Raw genomic sequence first — 20,093 nt, forward strand, 5'->3', positions numbered from 1 at the left:
AGGGTTATGGTTGATCTTACTGTAAGAGCTACCGTACTTGATATTGTACTGTAAAGTGATTTTAGTCATGATTTATTTACTTCAGGGTTTCACATCAAAATAATGAAGATTTGTATTTAAAATAAAACAAGTGACTCCTCTTGTATGTATTCATGTGTTACAATGATCCAAGGAGCTCAACTGTTGGGGGCTTTATGGCCGTGGCAGGGTGACCCAGGGCAAATAGGTCCTCTGTGAGGGACCAGACAAAACATGGCTCTGAACCCCCAATGAAGAATAAAATATTTGTAATATGTCATGTTCATCAGACCTCACCCAGAACATGGGTCAACAGCCTGACACGCCTGCACCCATGAGTCCCAGCCGGGCACAGCCTGAAACAGATGATAGGTCTCCCTCCCCATGGGCTCACCATCTGTAGGAGGCCGGTGCACTGTCAGCTGGGCGGCGGTGAGTGGGCGTAAAATGTTCTGACTAGATACAACAATCGACATAGTTTGGACTCATGATTATCCTCCACTTTGACTTAGAATCCAGCCAAAAAATAACAACCCCAACACAAGCACAAGTTTTTAAACATAAGGCTTCTATCTTGTCACCCTACACGATAGCCCAGATACTGTTCATGCTTATATGAGGTTGGGAGATTGCATGGCTTCTTGGGAGTGTTATAGTGTTGGTAGCAGTAAATAATCATGAAAACCTTACATACATTGGTTGGTGCGAACCCATATCTTAAACAGGATATATTAGGTGTAAACATGTAAATATGTATTATCCGTTTAAAAGTGGCATACGTGTTTTTTGTGTCTATTAGTTCAGCAAACATATAAGTGTGCGTCTGAGTGGGAGAATGAGGCGCATTAACTTATATACACTGCACATATACTTGCATTAGTTTATGAGCAGATTTGCCACATCCAATATGGCGTACACACTGACGTATGTTCAAGGATCCTCTTTAATCTCTCCCTTAGGAGAAACGTTTCTTGCAGCAAGGGACAGCTGCATACATCAACATCGCATATAAACACCACAAAGACCACATACAGATTTTTACATTATTGCAAAACGCCGTCCTCACCCACCCATGCAGTGACAGTCACACCTCATTGTTCATGTTGATTAACAGAGGAACAAATATATTTCGTATCTGTTGTTTACCTAATATCGTAGCAACGGACCAACCCCATCAAGGCGACGCCTTATGAACATGTGTTCAATATTTCATTAACGTCATATCGTATTTAACGGGTTCAAGTAATTTCCAACAGATGGCAGCAGGAAGCCATATGTCTGTCTAGAGCCGTTAATCCCCTGTTGCTTGACAACAACCAGCGCTGACAGATATTTCCGGGTTCCACATAAGCAAACGCGTATAGCGTAGCGGGAAATGTTGTCTTTTCATTGTGTCGCTTGCCTTCTTTTACTCACAATAGTACTACGTTTCCCAAAATGCACCGCATTTGTTGTAGGGCCTGCCCAACCGGCTGCGCAGTACTCTAAACAGTGCGCTCAGCTGTTTCATTGAATATGCTACGACTTGTATGAAAGAACCAGAAGTTGATTGACTACGCCTTCAAAATAAAACTACTCTTGTTTTTATTTTGGTGAGACGTGATACAGTTTCGCTTTATACAATTTATTTCTGTTTAGATAACTTTTATTACACCGAAATAATAAAATATGGCCACAACTACGTGGTGTTGTGTTATAGTATGTTTGTCTTAATTTTATGCAGAAAGTCGAAAATATAATTAGTCCATCCGTTCCCTCGTCGTCACAATGAGTACACTCCCACTTCTGCGGTAGAGCTGGGACAAGTCGATGGAGGGGCGAGAAAAGCCGAGGGCTACAACGATGAAGCTTTCCTTAGGGGGTTACAGCGTATAACCTTAAGGGTGCCGACCGGAATCAGCTCCATGACCAAAGACGCTACACCAGCAACGAACACCGCAATCATGCAATTCAAATACAGACGAATTTGAGCAACCACCTACCGTTCTTCAAGGTTACATCGCCTGAACACGTACCGAATCCTTCTTGTCTGAGACCAGCTGTTTGACCCGTCGTCATCCGCTACGAAAATGTCTGTGGAAGAGCAGTGCTACCCCGACCCTTTGCTGTTGCTCCAGGCCGCTCCGGAGTGGATGCGGGCCGAGATCCAGCGCCTGTCCCGGGAACTGGGCGAAACCACCAACGAGAAGATCCAGGCGGCTGAGTACGGGTTGGCGGTACTGGAGGAGAAACAGCAGCTCAAACAGCAGTACGACGAGCTGGAGATTGAGTACGAAGGTGTAAGGCAGGAGCTCGATTTGCTGAAAGAGGTAAAATGCTGAAGAAATCGTGTGTGCTAAGTATTTAATTGGCCTTGAATTCGGTTATGTCAGCTGAGCTCATGCTTCATTTCATTAATTATGTTTTTTAAATGTGGGTTTTGGACATGTTAAATAAACAGTGTGTTATTTGAAGTTATTTTTGACCATAAAATAGTTGTCTTTCATTCTGCAAGGTCAAGATGAGGATGGGCATGGGCTGCTGTACAGTGTACACCCAACCCCCTCTTTGCTCAGGGTATCCCTGTTGCACTTCAACCTTTATTAATTCATGATTCTTCTTCAAAATGTCTGTCATGACTATGCAATACATTGGTTGTGTGTTTTGTGCCTTGTTTTTGTCATGTGCTTATCTTATGAAAGTTGGTTAAGACTTGTCTTTTACCCCCTACCAAATTGTACTTAAAAAATCAGCACATTAAGTCAAATTTGTTGTATCAAAATTATCATTTTCAAATCACATTCAAAATTACCTAATTTGCATTGCTTCTCTGGTCTAAAAAAATCTGTTAACAAGAATGACCAGTGTCCGTTGCAAGGGGCGGTGTAGGTTTGAATTTTGAAACCTTCCCGCGCAGAAGAGAGGAGGATGAGCAACCGACAGCGGAAAGCAGACTTGTTGCAATCCTTGGGGAATGGAAAGAATGTGGCAGTTGAAGTTTAGTTAGAGAGTCGTATAAAGGGGGTGCCTGTTTCTCAACAGTGGCTGGCCGGAGTCACTCCTTCCCTTCTCCCATACTGTGTCCAACTGTTTACTCTAGTAGACATGCATTTTATTAAATTGTGGACAGCGAGGAATGCTACTAAGCATTACATGCTCCCACAGAGGGGGGAAAAAACAGATTCCTGTCCTGACAGGCTACTTTTGTGGTTGCTCATATCCTGTTGTCAGATACTGTAGGATCAGGTCACTGCAGCCAGCCAGGCCAGATAAGAGTCAAGTGGTTAAATGGTAAAGAACTCTTGTTTCTGACCGTTCTTCATTATTTTATTTTATTTTTTGTGTGGTGATTGAAGCATTGAATTAGCTTTTGAGTTTTCCAGTTTTTTGGTGGCCAACCTTCTTCGCATGTTCAGGCAACAAGGCCTCTGTTTTTCCATGCAATTTTCTCAATTTCTTCAATCATTGTTGAATGATGACAGTAAAAGAACAAAATACTGTAGGTTATGATTTGTTTGTGATCACCTTGATCTGCCACTCTTAATGATGTGTTAAAGCCAGTTTTGATGGGAGAAATGAGTCGTTGAGGACAACAAAATCTGACTTTTTGACCCCTGGTAGCCCGCCATTCATTTATGTCCTCAACTGGGGTGAGTTTACTCGTTTCAACACCATTATTAAATGTTTAACAAATGCTTTAAACTCCACGTTTCAGTAAAATTCAGTCAAAATATCACACAACAAAGAAAACTGCGTTCCATTGAATATCCTTCCTCCTCAATGTGATACAAACAAAGTCTGTTGGTTATCGCACACAAGTGGAGCCATTTTGCTTTATCGCTTAAACCCCCATCCAACAGCAGTCAGAATGAAGAACGAAGGTGATGTTATCTTAAATGAAATACAAAACACATTCCTCTCATGTCCAACTTGACTTCCTCCTAAGAAAATGAAATGATAGATGATTAATTTGGTTGTTTTTTGCCATGTGCACACAAAATGTGTCCCCTGCATTTGACTCATCACAGCAAACGCACACTGTTTGTGGCACCCACTAGAGCAGGGGGCTGCTAAAGCAACCGGGGGAGCATTTCCGGGTAATGACAATTCCAAATAGTGATAGACCGATATGTTTTTTTCAAGGCTAATGCCAATACCGATTATTAGTAGTCAATTAGACCGATAACCAATATTTCAAGCCAATATTTATTTGCAGTAAAAGAGAAAATCATACCATCAGAATAAAACAAAACAAAAACATTTCTCTTTTAATTTTGAACATATAAAAAATGTACAGCTTTGTTTAAAAAAAATATAACAAAAATTGCAGGAAGCTTCCAGGGTTATCAGCATGTGTTAAACTAGATTAAATATAAATACTTAACAATAGTTCTCTAAAGTTTTCTACTAGGGATGCACCAAAATGAAAATGGTTGGCCGAAAATGAAAAATGCTTGGCCAAAAACCGAAACGCCCCCAAAAAATTATACCAATTTTTAATATCATTGCATTTAATATAATTAATTACAATTATAATATTATTTAAAAAATATTTATTTAGCACTGGCATTTTAAACAAGCACAATATACATTAAAATGTGCCCACACCGCAGACATGTTGGCTAAAGGTACATTAAACAGCAAATGAGGGTTGAATGTAGTTCATTGAATGTAGTTCGCACAGGCGGTGACGGATGCGTGCGGCGGGACAAGGTGTGGCGCACTTAAAATCGGCACATTTACATAGTCAAATAAATAAATAAGTACATTTGTTCGCACCAGCTAATCGGCTTCGGGAACGGACTGCAAAGTCACACACAGCGTCCTCTACAGGTCTGCCGCCACCCGGAGATAGCGTTTAGTGTTTCTGTGTTTAAAACTGTTGATAGCAATAGTGCTAACATTAGCTAAAGTTTTTAGCACGGCCACCGGGATGCCGGTGAAAAAGTGCAAGTGTTCGGGGCTCTTATACAGGAATGGCTCACCTGTACTGCAGTACACGGCAGTTCTGTCTTTTTTTGACCCACTTAAATGTTGTACACCAAGCGACGCCCCTCTCCTCCGGTGTGCACAATGACCCCGGGAGCTGCTGCGACCGACCGGTGCAAACTCACACGGTGAAAAGCCAGCGAGAAGAAAAGGCAGACAGGCATTCGCTGTTTAATTCAAACAGACGCTTGTTTGCAGCGTTTTTTTTGCTTGCGTCACCACAACCTATTTCGGCCATATTCTTTCGGTTTTAATTTAATTTCGGCAAATCCCGTAAATGGCAAAAATTGCCATTTTCTGCCGAAAATTTTCGGTGGCCGAATATTCGGCGCGTCACTATTTTCTACTGTTAATAAAGTTTTACAAAATGTGAATATTTTTCTTTTTCTTTAATCTTTAAAAATCAAAAGTGTAGGGAGTTCACAGTGTCAGCATTATTTTTTTTATACCGTGGACAGTTAAATAAATCCATAAATGAAAAGTGTTCTTTATCTCACTGAGCGACAAATGCATGCGAATGTAGCTAATTTGGGGTTTTCGTCAGGGTTTCAAAAGATCTTTGCAGACAGAGAAAACTTGTCTGAATAGAAGAAATTAAATGAATATGTTTGAAAAGTCTTTGGACAAGTAAAAAGTGTCTGCGAACATCTCACAAATCCTGAAACCCTAAATTTGCTCAGTGAGATACCAGCTTTATTCATTTATTATTATATAATTCGAGGAGGGTTTGAAGTTGGCTTTGTCCCACTCAAAGTGTCCCAGTTCCGCCCACTTTCCCTGAATGCAGCATGCATCCTTGGCGAAAGGATGCTCTCCGCTCATTGAAAAGCATTGGACTTTGGATCGTTGTAATTTGATTTGTGAGGATTATTTTGATTCGATAAAATGTTGTTTGACTGTTATAACCATATGCCTTGTTTGTATGCTAGTCACAGGCAAAAGCAATACAATATGCCGAGCAAAATGAAGCGTCACATTGATTGTAGAAATATAAGGAATGTTCGGAATTTTCAATTAGTGCCTTTCTCAAGGACACCACAGCCGTGTGTCTGGGCATAGTGCTCAAATGGGGTCCCCACGGTGGCAAGTGACAATCTTAACTGCTTGGCAATGGCTACCTGTATACTGCTTGTTGAAGAACGACAATAATGAAACTCGATTACCCTGTAAGTTGAGAAATATGTATAGTGTCATTTTCCTAGAATTTTTTAAGTCTTTGAAGATTTTGAATCACTTCTTTCATCTTTCACGACGTATATAGGAGTGGAGACTACTATTTTGTTGGTTTGTTATGGTTGTATGATTGTATCATTGTTAATGTTTCATGTCGTGCTGTGTAAAATGCTTTGTTCCAGCTGCAGCTGTTGTGGAAGTGCTATATCAAGTTGAGTGTCTTTGTTAGGCAGCCTGAAGTAGAATGTCTTGTCTTTGAGATTTTACTGATAAACTACACTTTTCTCACTTTGCATAAATACAACTAAAATGTATTTGTATTGATTTTATATGTACATATGTAGTGCTGCACAACTAGCAAGATTTGCCTCTTGTTCAATCGTGGACAGAAACCACTGACAAATGACAATGTGTAAATTCCCATTTCCATAATGTCTGCTTTCGCATTCTTGTCTTGTGTAGGGTAGGCTACTAATATTTCCACCCACACATTCACACTACTCTCCAGGCAGTGTGATGGAGGAATTTTGTGCCGTGGCGTTGCTTAGTAACAACACACTTCTATTCCCGAATGTAAGCGGCCACGCTGCTACCACAGTAGCTGTTGATTGGTATGTGCCGAGGGATCCTCTCATAGCTGGATGGACTTGTTCCTGATATTGGATAGATGGTTACTTCCTTATTGGTTAATATGTATCAATTGGTAGGTATTATTGTATATACATATATTTGTCTTTGCATTGTCAATGAATTGCATTTCCAACCAGCTGGCTCCCATGTCAGCCAGCTGGGTTTTCCAATCTCTCATTAACTTTGGACAATGTCATTCCCTCTCCCATTATTTTCATCTCCCCTGGGACACAGTGCAATCCATTATGTTTATTTCCTCTTAGGTTGACATCTCTAACTAAACAAAACGTGTAGACTGCCATTTTCTTGTATTTCACTGAGAACGCTATGGTGCTAAAGGCCATCTGCTGCCACGTTTTGGTATTGTGAACTTGATGGATCAATTCAAAGACAGTACTTCCCGTACCAACAATGCAAAAGGCATGTGCCGTATTGACCTAAGACAAACTGTTGTGCATGGTGGAAACAAGGCCAAAGCTACTTACTATTTGCATAGTGTTGAGAAAAACTGCATGCCCCGGCCTGATAATGAAGTTGAGTGGGGTTTACTGTTGCAGTCATGTGAAGGCACTTAAAGACATACTGTATGTATAGGTAGGCACAAGGCTTATGCTCCCTCAGCTGTTGTTGTCTTACCCTAAGCCAATCACAGATGACATCATGTGGCACACCTTCAACTGTTAATGCACGTGTGAGGCAAGCTATATCTCCTGTCAATGTGTAGTCAAATATGGAGTTTCTGTGTTACTTTGGTAACACACATGCTAAAATTAGAATGATACAGAAAAGGATCACATGCGCAATTGTGTAGTGTTGCCAATAAAAAAAATTGTAGTTTTTCTGCGTACTTAAGTTATCAATTTCTCAAGTCCTGATTTTGTCTGGTCACAAACGGACTCTGGTTGACACCATGTGCCATTCATGTGGCAACAGCTGTGCACTGTGGAATTTAACCATTCACAGCCCTAAATACTGTTCGGCTCTTTAAAACCAACCGTGTTGGCTGTGTGGTCAGCCCTGTGGCCTTTGTGATGTGTGACTGTGTGTGAGTATGAGGGCCTGTTGGGGTCAACAGGTCATTGGTGTCACAGATGAAGAGTGGGTTAGAAGACAAAAGAATACTGTTGAAATCAGTTGCCTGTTGTGTATCATTTTAAAAGGATTGGTTGTTTTGGTCCTGCAAAGCCCTGCGTTCTTAAGCAAAGATATCAGGAGTTTGTCTAAGGAATCCCCGAAGTGATTCTGAATGGACGTGTAAACAAAGTTCAAACTGTGTTTTCCTGTACACATAAAGCATTCCTTTTCAACTCAAAAGTGATGCGTATGATTAGATTAATATTCTCTGACCTTGTAAAAAACATCCCCTCACTTTTTTTTTTTAAACTGTGCTTTCAATTGAATAGATCTAAGAAGTGCTAGAACTTTGAGCATTGTTGAGTTAGTTTGATCATCCCTTTTATCCATTCTGGTCTGCAGTTGAGGGGTAATCTTTTCTAAATGGCCCTAAATAAAGACCCAAATCCCCTTCCCTCGGGCCATAAGAGGATGAATACCAACTACTATGCAGGGTTTAGAGGGGACTGGGCATCTGCCAGGCCCACCCATTCTCAACAGAGTCCAGCCAGTCTGACAGGCAGATGTCTTTTTAAGGTAGTACCCAATAACCCTTGACAAGAACTCTTAAGAAACTAACCTTTTTGCTAGCCCAGACATTGTCCTACTCCATCAGAAGCCAAGCCAATATTGTTTGTGGAATATGAGTTAATTAGCTAAATCCACCCACTGTAGTCATCTCAGAGGACGACCATTTTGCCACTTCCTGTCAACTGAAAATGACATCACAGTTGCTCGGCTCAGGCAACGACCAATCACAGCTCACCTGTTTACTGAAGCTGAGCTGTGCTTGGTCGTTACCTGAGGCCTGAGCAACGGTGATGTCATTTTCGGTCGACAGCATGTGGCAAAATGTCCGCCCCCTAAAATGGCTAAAAATGGGTGGATTTTGCTGCTTAACTCATATTCCACAAAATGCAATACTGATCAGAATACAGTACCGTGTTGAGACAAGTGGGGGCACATACGACAAACATATTGTGAAGAAAATCTTTGGGTTGACTTCCCTTTTGTGTGGGTAATGCCAACCCCCTATTGATTTCTTTCACTTCATTCATTTTCAAACATACTTTCAGGCATCAAGAAATGATTAAGAATGGCAACAGAGCAGTCTTGCATGGTTCAACCAGTATGTAATCCAGTACTTCATCTCTCTTCTGTCATACATGTGACCACAGAAACAAATGTCCCCTGTCTCCAATTGGTCTTAGTTAGCTATTAAAACTTGCACAGAATATTTGGTTATTGCGTAAGAACGCGTTCCAAGAATCAATATTTTCCTGTATACTTATACGCAAGTTTGTTTTAGATCATGTTAAGTCATATACTGTATCAGTACTGACGGACACAGTGGCATTTTACACACAAATCAGCCTGGCGGGTGGTGATAACATTAGTTTGCAACACTGTGTGTTTTGTACCTCATTCAATTCACACCTTTTTTTTAAAGCGACAATAGAAGAAACTTCTGAGTTAGATGTCTTTGCCTGAAAGTATCCTCGTCTTCTTTACCACAATGTTTAAGCAACATGATCATTGTCGAAACTTTCTGATCAATGAATTCATTTAATTACATGGACTCCCCCCCCCCCCTCCTTATTATTCCTCCCCAACAATGGTTTTGACGAGTTAGTACTGCAAATATTCCTACCTAATGTTGAAGTAAGCATTGTTGTTGGCAGTTTGCTGTATTACAGTTGGTAGAGAGAATTAAATTCCGGTGCTATGCAAAATCAAATAGAAATGTGCATAGCCAAATAAATATTGTTGTCTGGCAAAGCATCCACATATATTGAAATATAGTCAGCACGTTCCTCCTTTGCTGCTTAATCTACAGTACATCCTGTTTATGTGAAAGATATCTTTTTTGTTTGTTTTTTGTGTGTGGGGGGGGGGGGGGAGCATGTGAGTTATGGCTCACAATAGGCCGGATATCTTGAAATGGATCAGAGGAAATGATCACATGTGGCCCAGCAGTGAAGTCACCTCAGCCAAAAACAGGGAGGAAGTCAACACCCATTTTGCTGCATGTCCATGTCATTACCTCTGTTTACAGCATCAGTGTAATGCCACTGTGATAAAGAAAAAAGAAGAAGCAGAAACTGAAAGGGAACTCCTTATTTTAATTGGACACTTGTAAAAACGTATGTAAATCCAATTTAAAAGGGTTGCCGCTTCACTTTGGGGCTTGGGGGTTCTTTTTTTCTTTACACTGCAATACAATCAGACCGGCAGAATCTACATTCTCTCCACACACCATGACCACTCCTCACCGATCCCCTTCCCAGAGTCCTTTTATAAATAGGCTAGTTGGTCTGATTCCGTTATCACAGTGTGTTGTTCTCAAGACAAAAAAAAAAAAAAGACGACAGCAAAAAAGACAGTGTGTCTTTGTTTTTGTTTTGTTGTGTTAAGACCCCGGCATGATGAAGAATGGTAAAAAAATGACAAGTAAAAATAACTTAACTGATACGAGCATATCTCTTGGGGGCTCTGAGAAATGGGGATTGCGGACAGAAAGGATGGCATTTGTAATAGGAGGGATATCCGCAAATGCAAGTGTCTTCTGTGGACTGGGAATCAGCGATAAGTAGAATTGAACAATGATGTCATGTCCTAGCTTCACAAGTGCTTTAAAGGGCAACTTTTAATATATCCAGCTCAAACACATCTGACTATTCTCATCTGACTATCCTTCACCGAGTTACGCAAAGGAACTGATTTTGGGTGATAGGTGGACTGATCACTAGTCAGTCATGTCACTAAAAGACAAGGAACCATTCATACTGTCATTCACACCTATGGGAAATGTTGTGCCTCCATAGAAATTCATATTTTTATTCAAATTAACATACAATTTCAAAAAAAAATATATCAAGATGAATAGTACGGCAACCAGTGCGGTGTGTACAGTCGGCTGGGATATGCTACAGCTAACCCACAATCCTAATGAGGACAAGCCATATAAAATGGATGAATGGATATGTCAGCAGTAGAAAAATATTCTCTAACCAAACCCCATTTGAAATGGTGGAAACTTTTGTTTGAAATGATGAAATATGTTTTCAGCACTGTATGTCTACCTTTTTTTGTGAAGTTTGTTGTAACATGACTCATTTCTTTTAGGTTGTGTTACTGCAGGGTTCTGGGAGATTTCCAGCACAAAAGTCTACATGAATGAAACATACCACATTTGTACAATTTTCTTGTGAAAAATGTTGATCTCTTTGAAAGATGACATGCAGAATTTGTCAGCTCTATCTTTAGGGTTTACCTTAATGGTCTGTTAATATTTTTTCACCAACACTGACCTATTTCTAGTTGTTACATTTAGAAAGATTTTGTACAAACTGCCACATATAGAATTAAATTGATGTAAAGGAGTAAGGCAGGGAGGTCATTAGTCTATTCATGCTTTGGAGCAAGGGCAGGCCAGACCCAAGAGAACGTAAATAGAGAGGAGGACTTAGTGACAGAACCTAGCTTCTTTACTTGTACTGTATTCTTCATAATAGTGTAAACTAGAGTGTAAATGATAAATGTTGATTATTTACATTCAGACCTCAATAGGCATGTATAAATGACACGGTGAAGTTTAACATAGCTATTAAGCAAATGGACAAATAAATCCGCTCTTACTTCATCATATCCTATACTTTGATCATGGGTCAATGTGCATGCATGTGTGCATGTTTGTACATGTCTGGCCCCAGCTGCTGCTCACCTCCGCTGTTAAAAAACACACAAGTCGTCCAGGAAATTTGAGGAGAATAACATGAAATAGATATTGCTATGATGGCTTGGCCAGATACAAAAGAAAGCAATAAATATTTTTTGGACAAGGCAAAGTTGCTGCCCACTACTCTGCTTTTGAGGGAGGGATTAAATGCAAAGAGCAAAATTCATATACTACATCCTTATGAAGATAAAATGGATACATGGATGTACAGTATATGTGACAAATAAAGTACCCTTTTAAGCAAATCTTAGCTTGGAGAGGCACAAGGTTTGGGTAGTGATGGTTGACAGCGCAGTATTGAGGAGGACAAGCTGTGTGAGCTGAGCCCTAAAACAACCATCTGCGCAGTCTTAACCCCGTGTCTTGCCAATATTGACCGACCAACTCTTGCTCAGTCACAGTAATTAGTGTAGCATCTGCACCATTTGCCTGGGGTGTGGGTGCGTGGACCTGGGCCTTCCAATCAAGCAGCATGAGCTAGGAGAGATGAAGGAGTTTTTGCATTGCAAATTTAGACAGCCCGAACCTGTATGGGACATTAAACACGATAAAGACTGTAAAGAGATGATAAAAAGATTCTGGTCTCGCTCAAGTTACCGTGTCTTCTGTTTGTTGAAATGCTGCTTTACGCGCAGAAAATGTGGCGGCCGTGGCTCAGGAGGTAGAGCCGGTCGTCCAGTACCTGGAAGGGTTGGCTGTTCGATCCCCGCTCTCCCCAAGTCATGTGTCATTCTGTCCTTGGGCAAGACACTTCACACGCATTGCCTCCAGTGCCACTCCCACTGGAAAAGTGTGAATGTTTGGTGGCGGTCGCCAATCGGAGGGGCCGGCACGCTGGCAACCACGCTTCCGTCAGCCTGCCCCAGGGCAGCTCTGGCTACTTAAGTAGCTTACCGTCACGAGTATTTGAATGTGTGAGCGCACGAATAATGTATTGTATCCATTGGGAAGCGTCTTTGAGTGTCCAGAAAAGTGCTATATAAATCTGATGCTTTATTTTGATTAATTGATTATTAAGGTTAAAAAGGCGGTGGCTAATTATCTCAAGTCACTAAAAATGTACACAAGCACTGTTTATCTTCCGGGTCTAACTTTTATTTCTCTCACAAGTATTTCAAAATGTAACTTCTCTCATTACATTATACTTATCACACACCTTAAAGGTCACATCATCCTTCGGCTGAGCTACATACCCCAATTCCATTGAAGTTGGGAAAACGTAAATAAAAACAGAATACAATGATTTGGTAATCCTTTTCAACCGATATTCAGATTAGAGCTGTCAAACTGTAAAACATTTTTATCAGATTAATCATATTTTAGAATTTTGATTAATCACAATTAATTTTTTCCCCGCCAAATTTGAAGAGCACTGGTTATGTGTTAATTCTTTTGACATTTAATGTTAGGACATCTTAAAAAAAAATTGACCCACTGCACACGCTCATCTTCCTCTTTTTCTTATCAGTTAATTACTTGCATAATTTAAAATGGGGAAAAATGACCCCAATATTTTGACATGAACAAATATTCTAAATGTGATACACAAACATTTATTAAATGCTTTACTTTAATCCACGTAAATTATGTTTATTGCTAAAACCAACCTGTGCTACCTTAAACGTAGTCATCCGCTGTCACGCTAAAGGATAATCTATGGTCAAAATTAATAGTGCGATTAATCTGCGTTAATTCATGATTAATGCTATATTTTTTGGTGATTAATTAATCAATTAATGCTTTAACTTTGACAGCACTTCAAGTCAGCCAATCACCAATTTTGGTGAATGCAAAATATCGGATCTATGCTCATAAAATATTGATCATAAGGGGTGTCTTCGGAGCGTGCTCTACTTATCTCCTAATCTGCGTTAATTCGTTATTAATGCGATTTTTTTTTTTGTGATTAAATAATTAGTTAACGCTATAATTTTGACAGCACTAATATATTAGTTTTTATTTTTGAAATGTTATATCCGTTTTTATTTTCACTTTTATTTATTTTGTTTTTATTTTGTTATTTTTAGTCCTCAACGGATGGAATTGTTTGAAAAATACTACTTGCGTCATTCAGTGAAATAGAAGCTGTCTAAGTCTTCGAGTGTGAGGGATCCAATGAAACCAAACTTAATCCTAACAGCAAATCTGTCCGAGCTACTATAACTAACTTTTGCTGTATGTATGTATACATATTGCACTAGCTTCTCAAGATAACAGCTTCAAATATTAGCAGCTTTTGCATTATATTTTTCATGCAAATAAGAATTTTCGATATTTATCGTGACCATTCTGCAAGATATTAAGGTTACAAAAGACGAGCTTCTTACGAAGCTCTTACGGGGCTTTTTACGAGGCAAATATAATATCAAATAGAATCAACTGTGAGGATGTTCAGTATTTTTCAGGCAGGCATGATAGCACTTGGCTTGTTTTTGTACAGCCACTCCAAACCATTCCATTGCTTCAGGCCTTTGCGCTTTCTCTGCCAAGAGATCCTCTCGTGATAGACAAACTGTTAGGATAGATGTTTTTTTTCAAGTGGCATACCTCCTGGAGAACAGCTTTTGTACTCGAGGCAAGAGTATGCATTTTTAAGGAAGTATGAATTCCCTTAACATTTCCTTGTGTGTTCTCTTGTGCTTGCCCTGCTTCACCTTGATGCGTTTTCACCATGATTTACTAGCATCTAGAATCTAGAACCCCCCCCCGAGCAGGATTTTGCCCCACTCCTCCATTACAAAGGCGAGATTCCACAAGGGCTAAGCACCAGGTGCTGCGGTATTGTTGACTGGTGGGCAGACTTTCAAAATTCATATCCCCCCGTTTCTGATGTCTATAATAATTCACAGTGGTGCAGTGCCACGGAGCAGATAATATTTCAACCTGCCTCCCTGCTATTCCCCTTCTATTCACTTGCATTCATTTTTCTCTGTGAATGTTCTAGGATTACTTTGCACAAAAGATCCAAAGTTCAAATCCAGAATTAATGATGAAACTGTGAGTCAATCGAGATGGGGGGAGAATTCAAACCATTTGGGAGTTAATTTCTGCAGATGGTCACTGAAGACTAAAATGTAAAGCAATCATTAGCTTCTCAGTTACTCATTCGAGCAGTGCCATTGATGTTGACATAATCAGTAACTGGCTGTAAATTGAGTTAACTCCCGCCGGCACACAGTGGCACGTGACATGGTGCGAATTCCCCACAGAACCATGTTGTTACAAAAAGAATATTGTTCTGTGCACAGTACTGGCTCGGCCTGCAGTGTCGGATCATGGATGTGTTTTCATACTACGGCAGTTCTCAAGAAGCCTTCAGCCACATGCCCCCAAAAGAACTGTATTGTGAAGAGTTGATAGACTTGACTTTAATAAAGAAATGCAAAACATCTGGGAGCAATGCAGCTGACTGCTCAGTGGCCCGTGAGTGAATATGGAGATACAAGAAGGAGGGAGGATGACATTCCGGTTTATCATGGCAAACTCTTACTCCCCGTGAGCTGTGATTCACGAGGCTGGAGTTTCCATTCACTGTGTTGGACTGATTTTCCTCTTCCTGTTCCACTGTTCTTCATCTGCAGCCACATTCAGTGTCGCACTTTCTGAAAAACCACTGCAGCACCCAGTGGTCTCTGCATCTGAATGTCTAAACTACTTTTAGAAAGTTACATTCTTCCACACTACTCGCATGCCTTGCAAAAGAATGAGAGAAAGCCTAAACATCATCAGCAGCACATGTCTGGTCATGTGGAGTGCAATATCGCATTTGAACATCTCAAGGGACTGCTCTTTCGTTTTGCCCTTATGACATCATCTCACCAACATTTTGCCTCAATGATGTTTCAATAGGGGTTGTCATATATGGAAATGTTCATCATCCATGTTGTTTTCTCTTAGTTATTAAGAAAGGTTTTAATAGAAATGCTCTGTGTGTGTCAGCAATTTTTGTCACACATGTAATCATTTGTTTATCTTTTGAATAGAGACTGAAAATTCATGTTTTTAGTTAGTTTTCAACCATGAGTATTGATCTAGTGTTGTGAGAGAACCAAATTCTATTTCCCATTGCTCTTTATAGGCAGTGGATAACAAAATCCCGTGCGGCTGCATTGACAGTGGAATCTATGACCCATATTTTCTCAGCCTTGTCCTCCATCTTTCACCAAGTAACAATTGTTTTTTTTATTCTATGTGAGCAGGTGGCCATGGCACTAAAATTGGAACAAAAACCAAAAAATAAAAAATAAAATAACATTTTCGTTAATGAAAAGAAAAAAAGCTTAAAAAATAACTAACTAAAAATTCATTTTATGTTTATAAAACTAACTAAAGCTAACTACAATTATTGCAAAAATGTCCTTAGTTAAATTTATTTATATCAGTATTGTATGTCTGTACAGAAGAAGGAAGGGCGGGCAAACAGTCTTGTTTGAGTTTGTGGTCTTTGGTCTTTTCACTTTTATAGCGCTTATCCACCTGCAGTATACTATACTTTATTAGTTTTAGTCATTTCTTAGTGACCTTTTTTTATTCTTGTACTCGACAAATACTTCATACTGTATATTTAAACAACAAAAAAGACTGAATTGCAGCATTTTTGTGAAAATTAAAACTACTAAAAACTATCATAACTACTCTTAAACCAATTAAAACTAACTGAATAAGTGAATAAATAAATTAATTGAAAAAAAGAAGAAAAATCCCAAACTATTATAACGCTGGGTAGGGCTGGGCAATAAATCAAATTAATTCGATACATCATCATTTTAAAAATCTAATCGCTGAAAATTTTCTATATTGTGAAATCAAATTTTGTCTTTTGGATTATTAAAAGCTGTTGTTCTTATGTTATGTTACATTCAAATGTTTTTGTGCCAGAATGCTGGATGGGTGCTTTACAAGATATTGTTTACTACTTAATTGTGGCATTTAAGAAAAAACTATGAATGTTAAGTTGATGTCAAAACTAATTTAGAATCAATATACATTATTGTTGTCTGAACATTTTGCACAGGAATTATTTTTGAACAAATAAAACCTTTGAATAAATGTTTGTTGGGTTTATTAGATTAAGATCGTAATCGTGCTGAATGTCTGTAAAAATCTAGATTTTATTTTTTGGGCCATATTGCCTAGCCCTATCGCTGGGTGTTACATGAGCAGGTGAAGTCTAAAACGCTGGATCTCAAATTACAGCCACATTCACAACCTGTTCTGACATGTTTTCAACAATAAGCATTGTTTTTAATCAACGATTTGGCCATCAAGAGAGTAGCAACTAGCAACCTTTAGAGTCGCTGAACAATCAAGTCACAATTGGCAGTGTATAATTGATCACATTCTACTAACAATGCAGAACATAGCAACCTGCGCTTTCATATGCACTCAACTACAATCAGACAACAGAGGTTGTGTCGAAGGGTATGACCGTATGTTCCGTAGTGCCATAATGAGTGATGCTTTATTCAATGAGGAAAATCTCTCTGGCAATCCAGATTCCATACTGTAATAACGACTAAAGACCATCTTTTGATTAGCTTCACAGGAGATTAATAATTCATGCTCTGATGTCCAATGTAAAACTGCAGCATATGGCAAACTAAAGATGAATATTAAATTGAGTAGGCACTGGCAGCTCACCCTGAGATTAGAGGCTTGGTGGCGTGTGTCCCAAAATTGCACTCCCTAAATCCATGCTTGGGCATTCGAGATTAGAGGCCTTCAGTCAGTAGGCTTTTGTCTTGGGGTGCGCATGCTTTAAAGGACAGACCTTCTGATTGGCGCTGTCTTATCAGAATCCAACATACGCCAAAAATAAAATAATGGTGTTCCCCTGATTTGTGATTTGATTAATCGTATTTACTTTGAAGTCCACTGCAAAAAAAAAGTTCCTTTATTCTCTTGAAACAGGATGGGAAGGTATGAGGTTGATGATTAAGGAAAATACAGAATGATTCACCATAGTTATTGGCATTTTCTTTCCATAAACAAATGTTTTTGTTTTGAAATACTGAAACATGCCAGTTGTGCTATGAATGATGCCAAAGTGCAATGATCCCAGTAGTGTCCATTGACTGCCTGACTGGTTGATAGGCACTTCACTGGCCAGGTAGACGACCCGTGTTAGTTACTTAAGGAGGAAATCTCTTCCTCTCAATAGCCTTCTCAGACTAATCCATTATTTTCATTGGTGGAAGGAGGTTGTTTTTGCCAACGTTGATTTGTCTGTCTGCGAGTAGGATTAGACAAAAACCTCATGGCCTATTTCGTTAAAATTTTGGTACAGGAGTGTCGAATGGCATGAAGAAAATATTTAAATTAATTTAATATGGTGCAGCGGTGCACTTCCTTTGGCGACACATGAGACTGGTTTTACCTTTTGGGGACTAAAATGATCCTCTTAGCACTTCACATTACCTACATACTGTATTTCACAAAATATACTGTGGTATTATTTTTCTTTGGAAATCATATTCGTCTGCAAAAGTCCCCAAAATAGGTCAATTCGACTTGATACAAATGTCACTTTTTTTCCTAGCGCTTAATCTAATGCAGTGTTAAATGTAGACAATCCGGCAGCAATCGTACACGTGCAAGTCTGCATTCCCAGATGAGAGCACTATGCCACTGCAAACAAGGTCAGATTAATCCCGCAGGTGATTCTAGATTACGTGCTGCACTTCACTGTGAAGCAAGATGAGAATCTGCATTTGTCAGTGGAACGCTGCTGATTACAGAGTGGAGAATTAAATCTGAGACGTGATTATGATGGGAGGGAATTGCCTAACCTAGATTCGACTGTGTGCGACTGTATGTATTTCCCAACTGGCTGGGCTTCCATACCTACACTTTTTTCCCTCTTAATTAAAGGCCATAAACAAGTTAAGTGTAAAATGTTACCCTGCTGACGAGAGGATGAAATCCCTGCAGAAGGTAGAATTATCTTCATATGTGCCCTCTTTATTTACTTAATCTGTATAAAATTCAAATAGCCAGTGACCTTCCTAAACTCTGTGATGATCTCCCTCTACAGCATTAAGAGTATTAGAAAACAGGCCTCTCATGATCGCCCACTCTTTCGACCCATTGCTCTACTTTTCCTGTGTGCTTTCCCATCAGTTCAGTCACTGCAGTGCACGTGCAGGGGTGAGGATTGGGGGGGATGGGATGGAATTTATGAAGCGGTCCAGATGGAGCTAAACTGATTATTTTTCCAGGGTGATGCGAGCCCCAGTCCATAGCTAAGCCTCACTGATAAACCAGTTACTGAATATTAAGTCATGCTTAGATTGAATAATAGTTTTTTTGCGTTCTATATTTTCTAACTCAGTTTGTCTTCCTGTGTTCCAGGCATTTGGACAAGCCTACTCCAACCACCGGAAAGTGGCAGCGGATGGGGAGAGCCGAGAGGAGTCTCTTATCCAGGAGTCGGCCTGTAAGGAGGCCTACTACGAGCAGAGGGTCCTTGAACTGCAGAATGAGCTCCGCCAAACTCGCAACATTCTTACCAACACCCAGTCTGAGAATGAACGCCTGAGCACAATCGGCCAAGAGATAAGAGAGGTAAGAAATTACCTAAAATGATTTTGTCTAATAATCATGGTTATGTATTGTGATGTTTTCCTACAGCTATTTAGAAATGTTAGCTTTTTATTTATTGATTTTTATTGCTCGCATCCGCTGTGCTAATCATAGCAAATACTAAGCGCTTATCTAACTCAAACGATGTGCAGTGGAGCATGTTCATCTGTATCAACTTTGTATTCATTTCATAATGTGCAAGGATCAGTTTCTCATTGAAATGCACGCGAGTGCACGAGTGTGGTGTTTGGTCATCTCGGATTCTTTCAGTGTTGTCCAAGCCCAGAGGAGTTGGTGTTAGATTGCAGCTTCCATAACTTGGTCTGTTTTTACCTGCCTGCTAGTTATTCTTGGAGATTGATCTGAATTGAAGGCATATTTGCCTTTGGGCTCTTAGTGACGTTCTCTACCTCTAGTCTATTTGAGCATCTTGGATGTTAGTTAACATTACATATTCAGGGGAAACACGAAGCCATGGGAAATACATTTGAATGCCCATGAAGCCATAATATTTGGAATACAGTCTCATTTTAACAACTGTGTTTTGCTTTTTCTTTGACTTTCTTTTTACAATTACACTACAGGAACCTACCCGTTATGGCTTAAAGGAAAAGAGTGATTTTTACTACAGGCCCAAAAATGGGAAAAGTAGAATATGTCTAAAGCCAAAACATCCTAATGAAACTGCTTTTTACACATTCTATCCAACACATTCTATTCCTGTCGGCTTCCCAAACGTTACTAATGCACACCCGTATTGTCTATGCCCCACTTTGGACAATGTCTGACCCCGTCCTCGCATCCATCACTTGCACTCACAACTGACCTCATTAGGAGAGACAAGAGAGCTGTGCAGAGGCAGAGTGTGCCT

The 20,093-nt window shown here is 39.7% G+C and overlaps 1 protein-coding gene across 1 annotated transcript in view; it reads left to right on the forward strand.

The window, feature by feature from the left end:
• The first annotated feature begins 1,785 nt into the window (after nt 1-1,785).
• Nucleotides 1,786-20,093, forward strand: part of bicd2a (BICD cargo adaptor 2a) — a 37,227-nt gene continuing 18,919 nt past the window's right edge. Inside the window, exons 1-2 of the mRNA XM_086068380.1 lie at nt 1,786-2,327; nt 18,992-19,204. Of these exons, the coding sequence (XP_085924506.1) occupies nt 2,088-2,327; nt 18,992-19,204 (453 nt within the window). The 5' untranslated portion in view covers nt 1,786-2,087. The remainder of the gene's footprint in view (nt 2,328-18,991; nt 19,205-20,093) is intronic.

The sequence above is a fragment of the Leptonotus elevatus genome, chromosome 2 (assembly GCF_054856555.1).
Source record: "Leptonotus elevatus isolate MCC_2025b chromosome 2, RoL_Lele_1.0, whole genome shotgun sequence".
Lineage (NCBI taxonomy): Eukaryota > Metazoa > Chordata > Actinopteri > Syngnathiformes > Syngnathidae > Leptonotus > Leptonotus elevatus.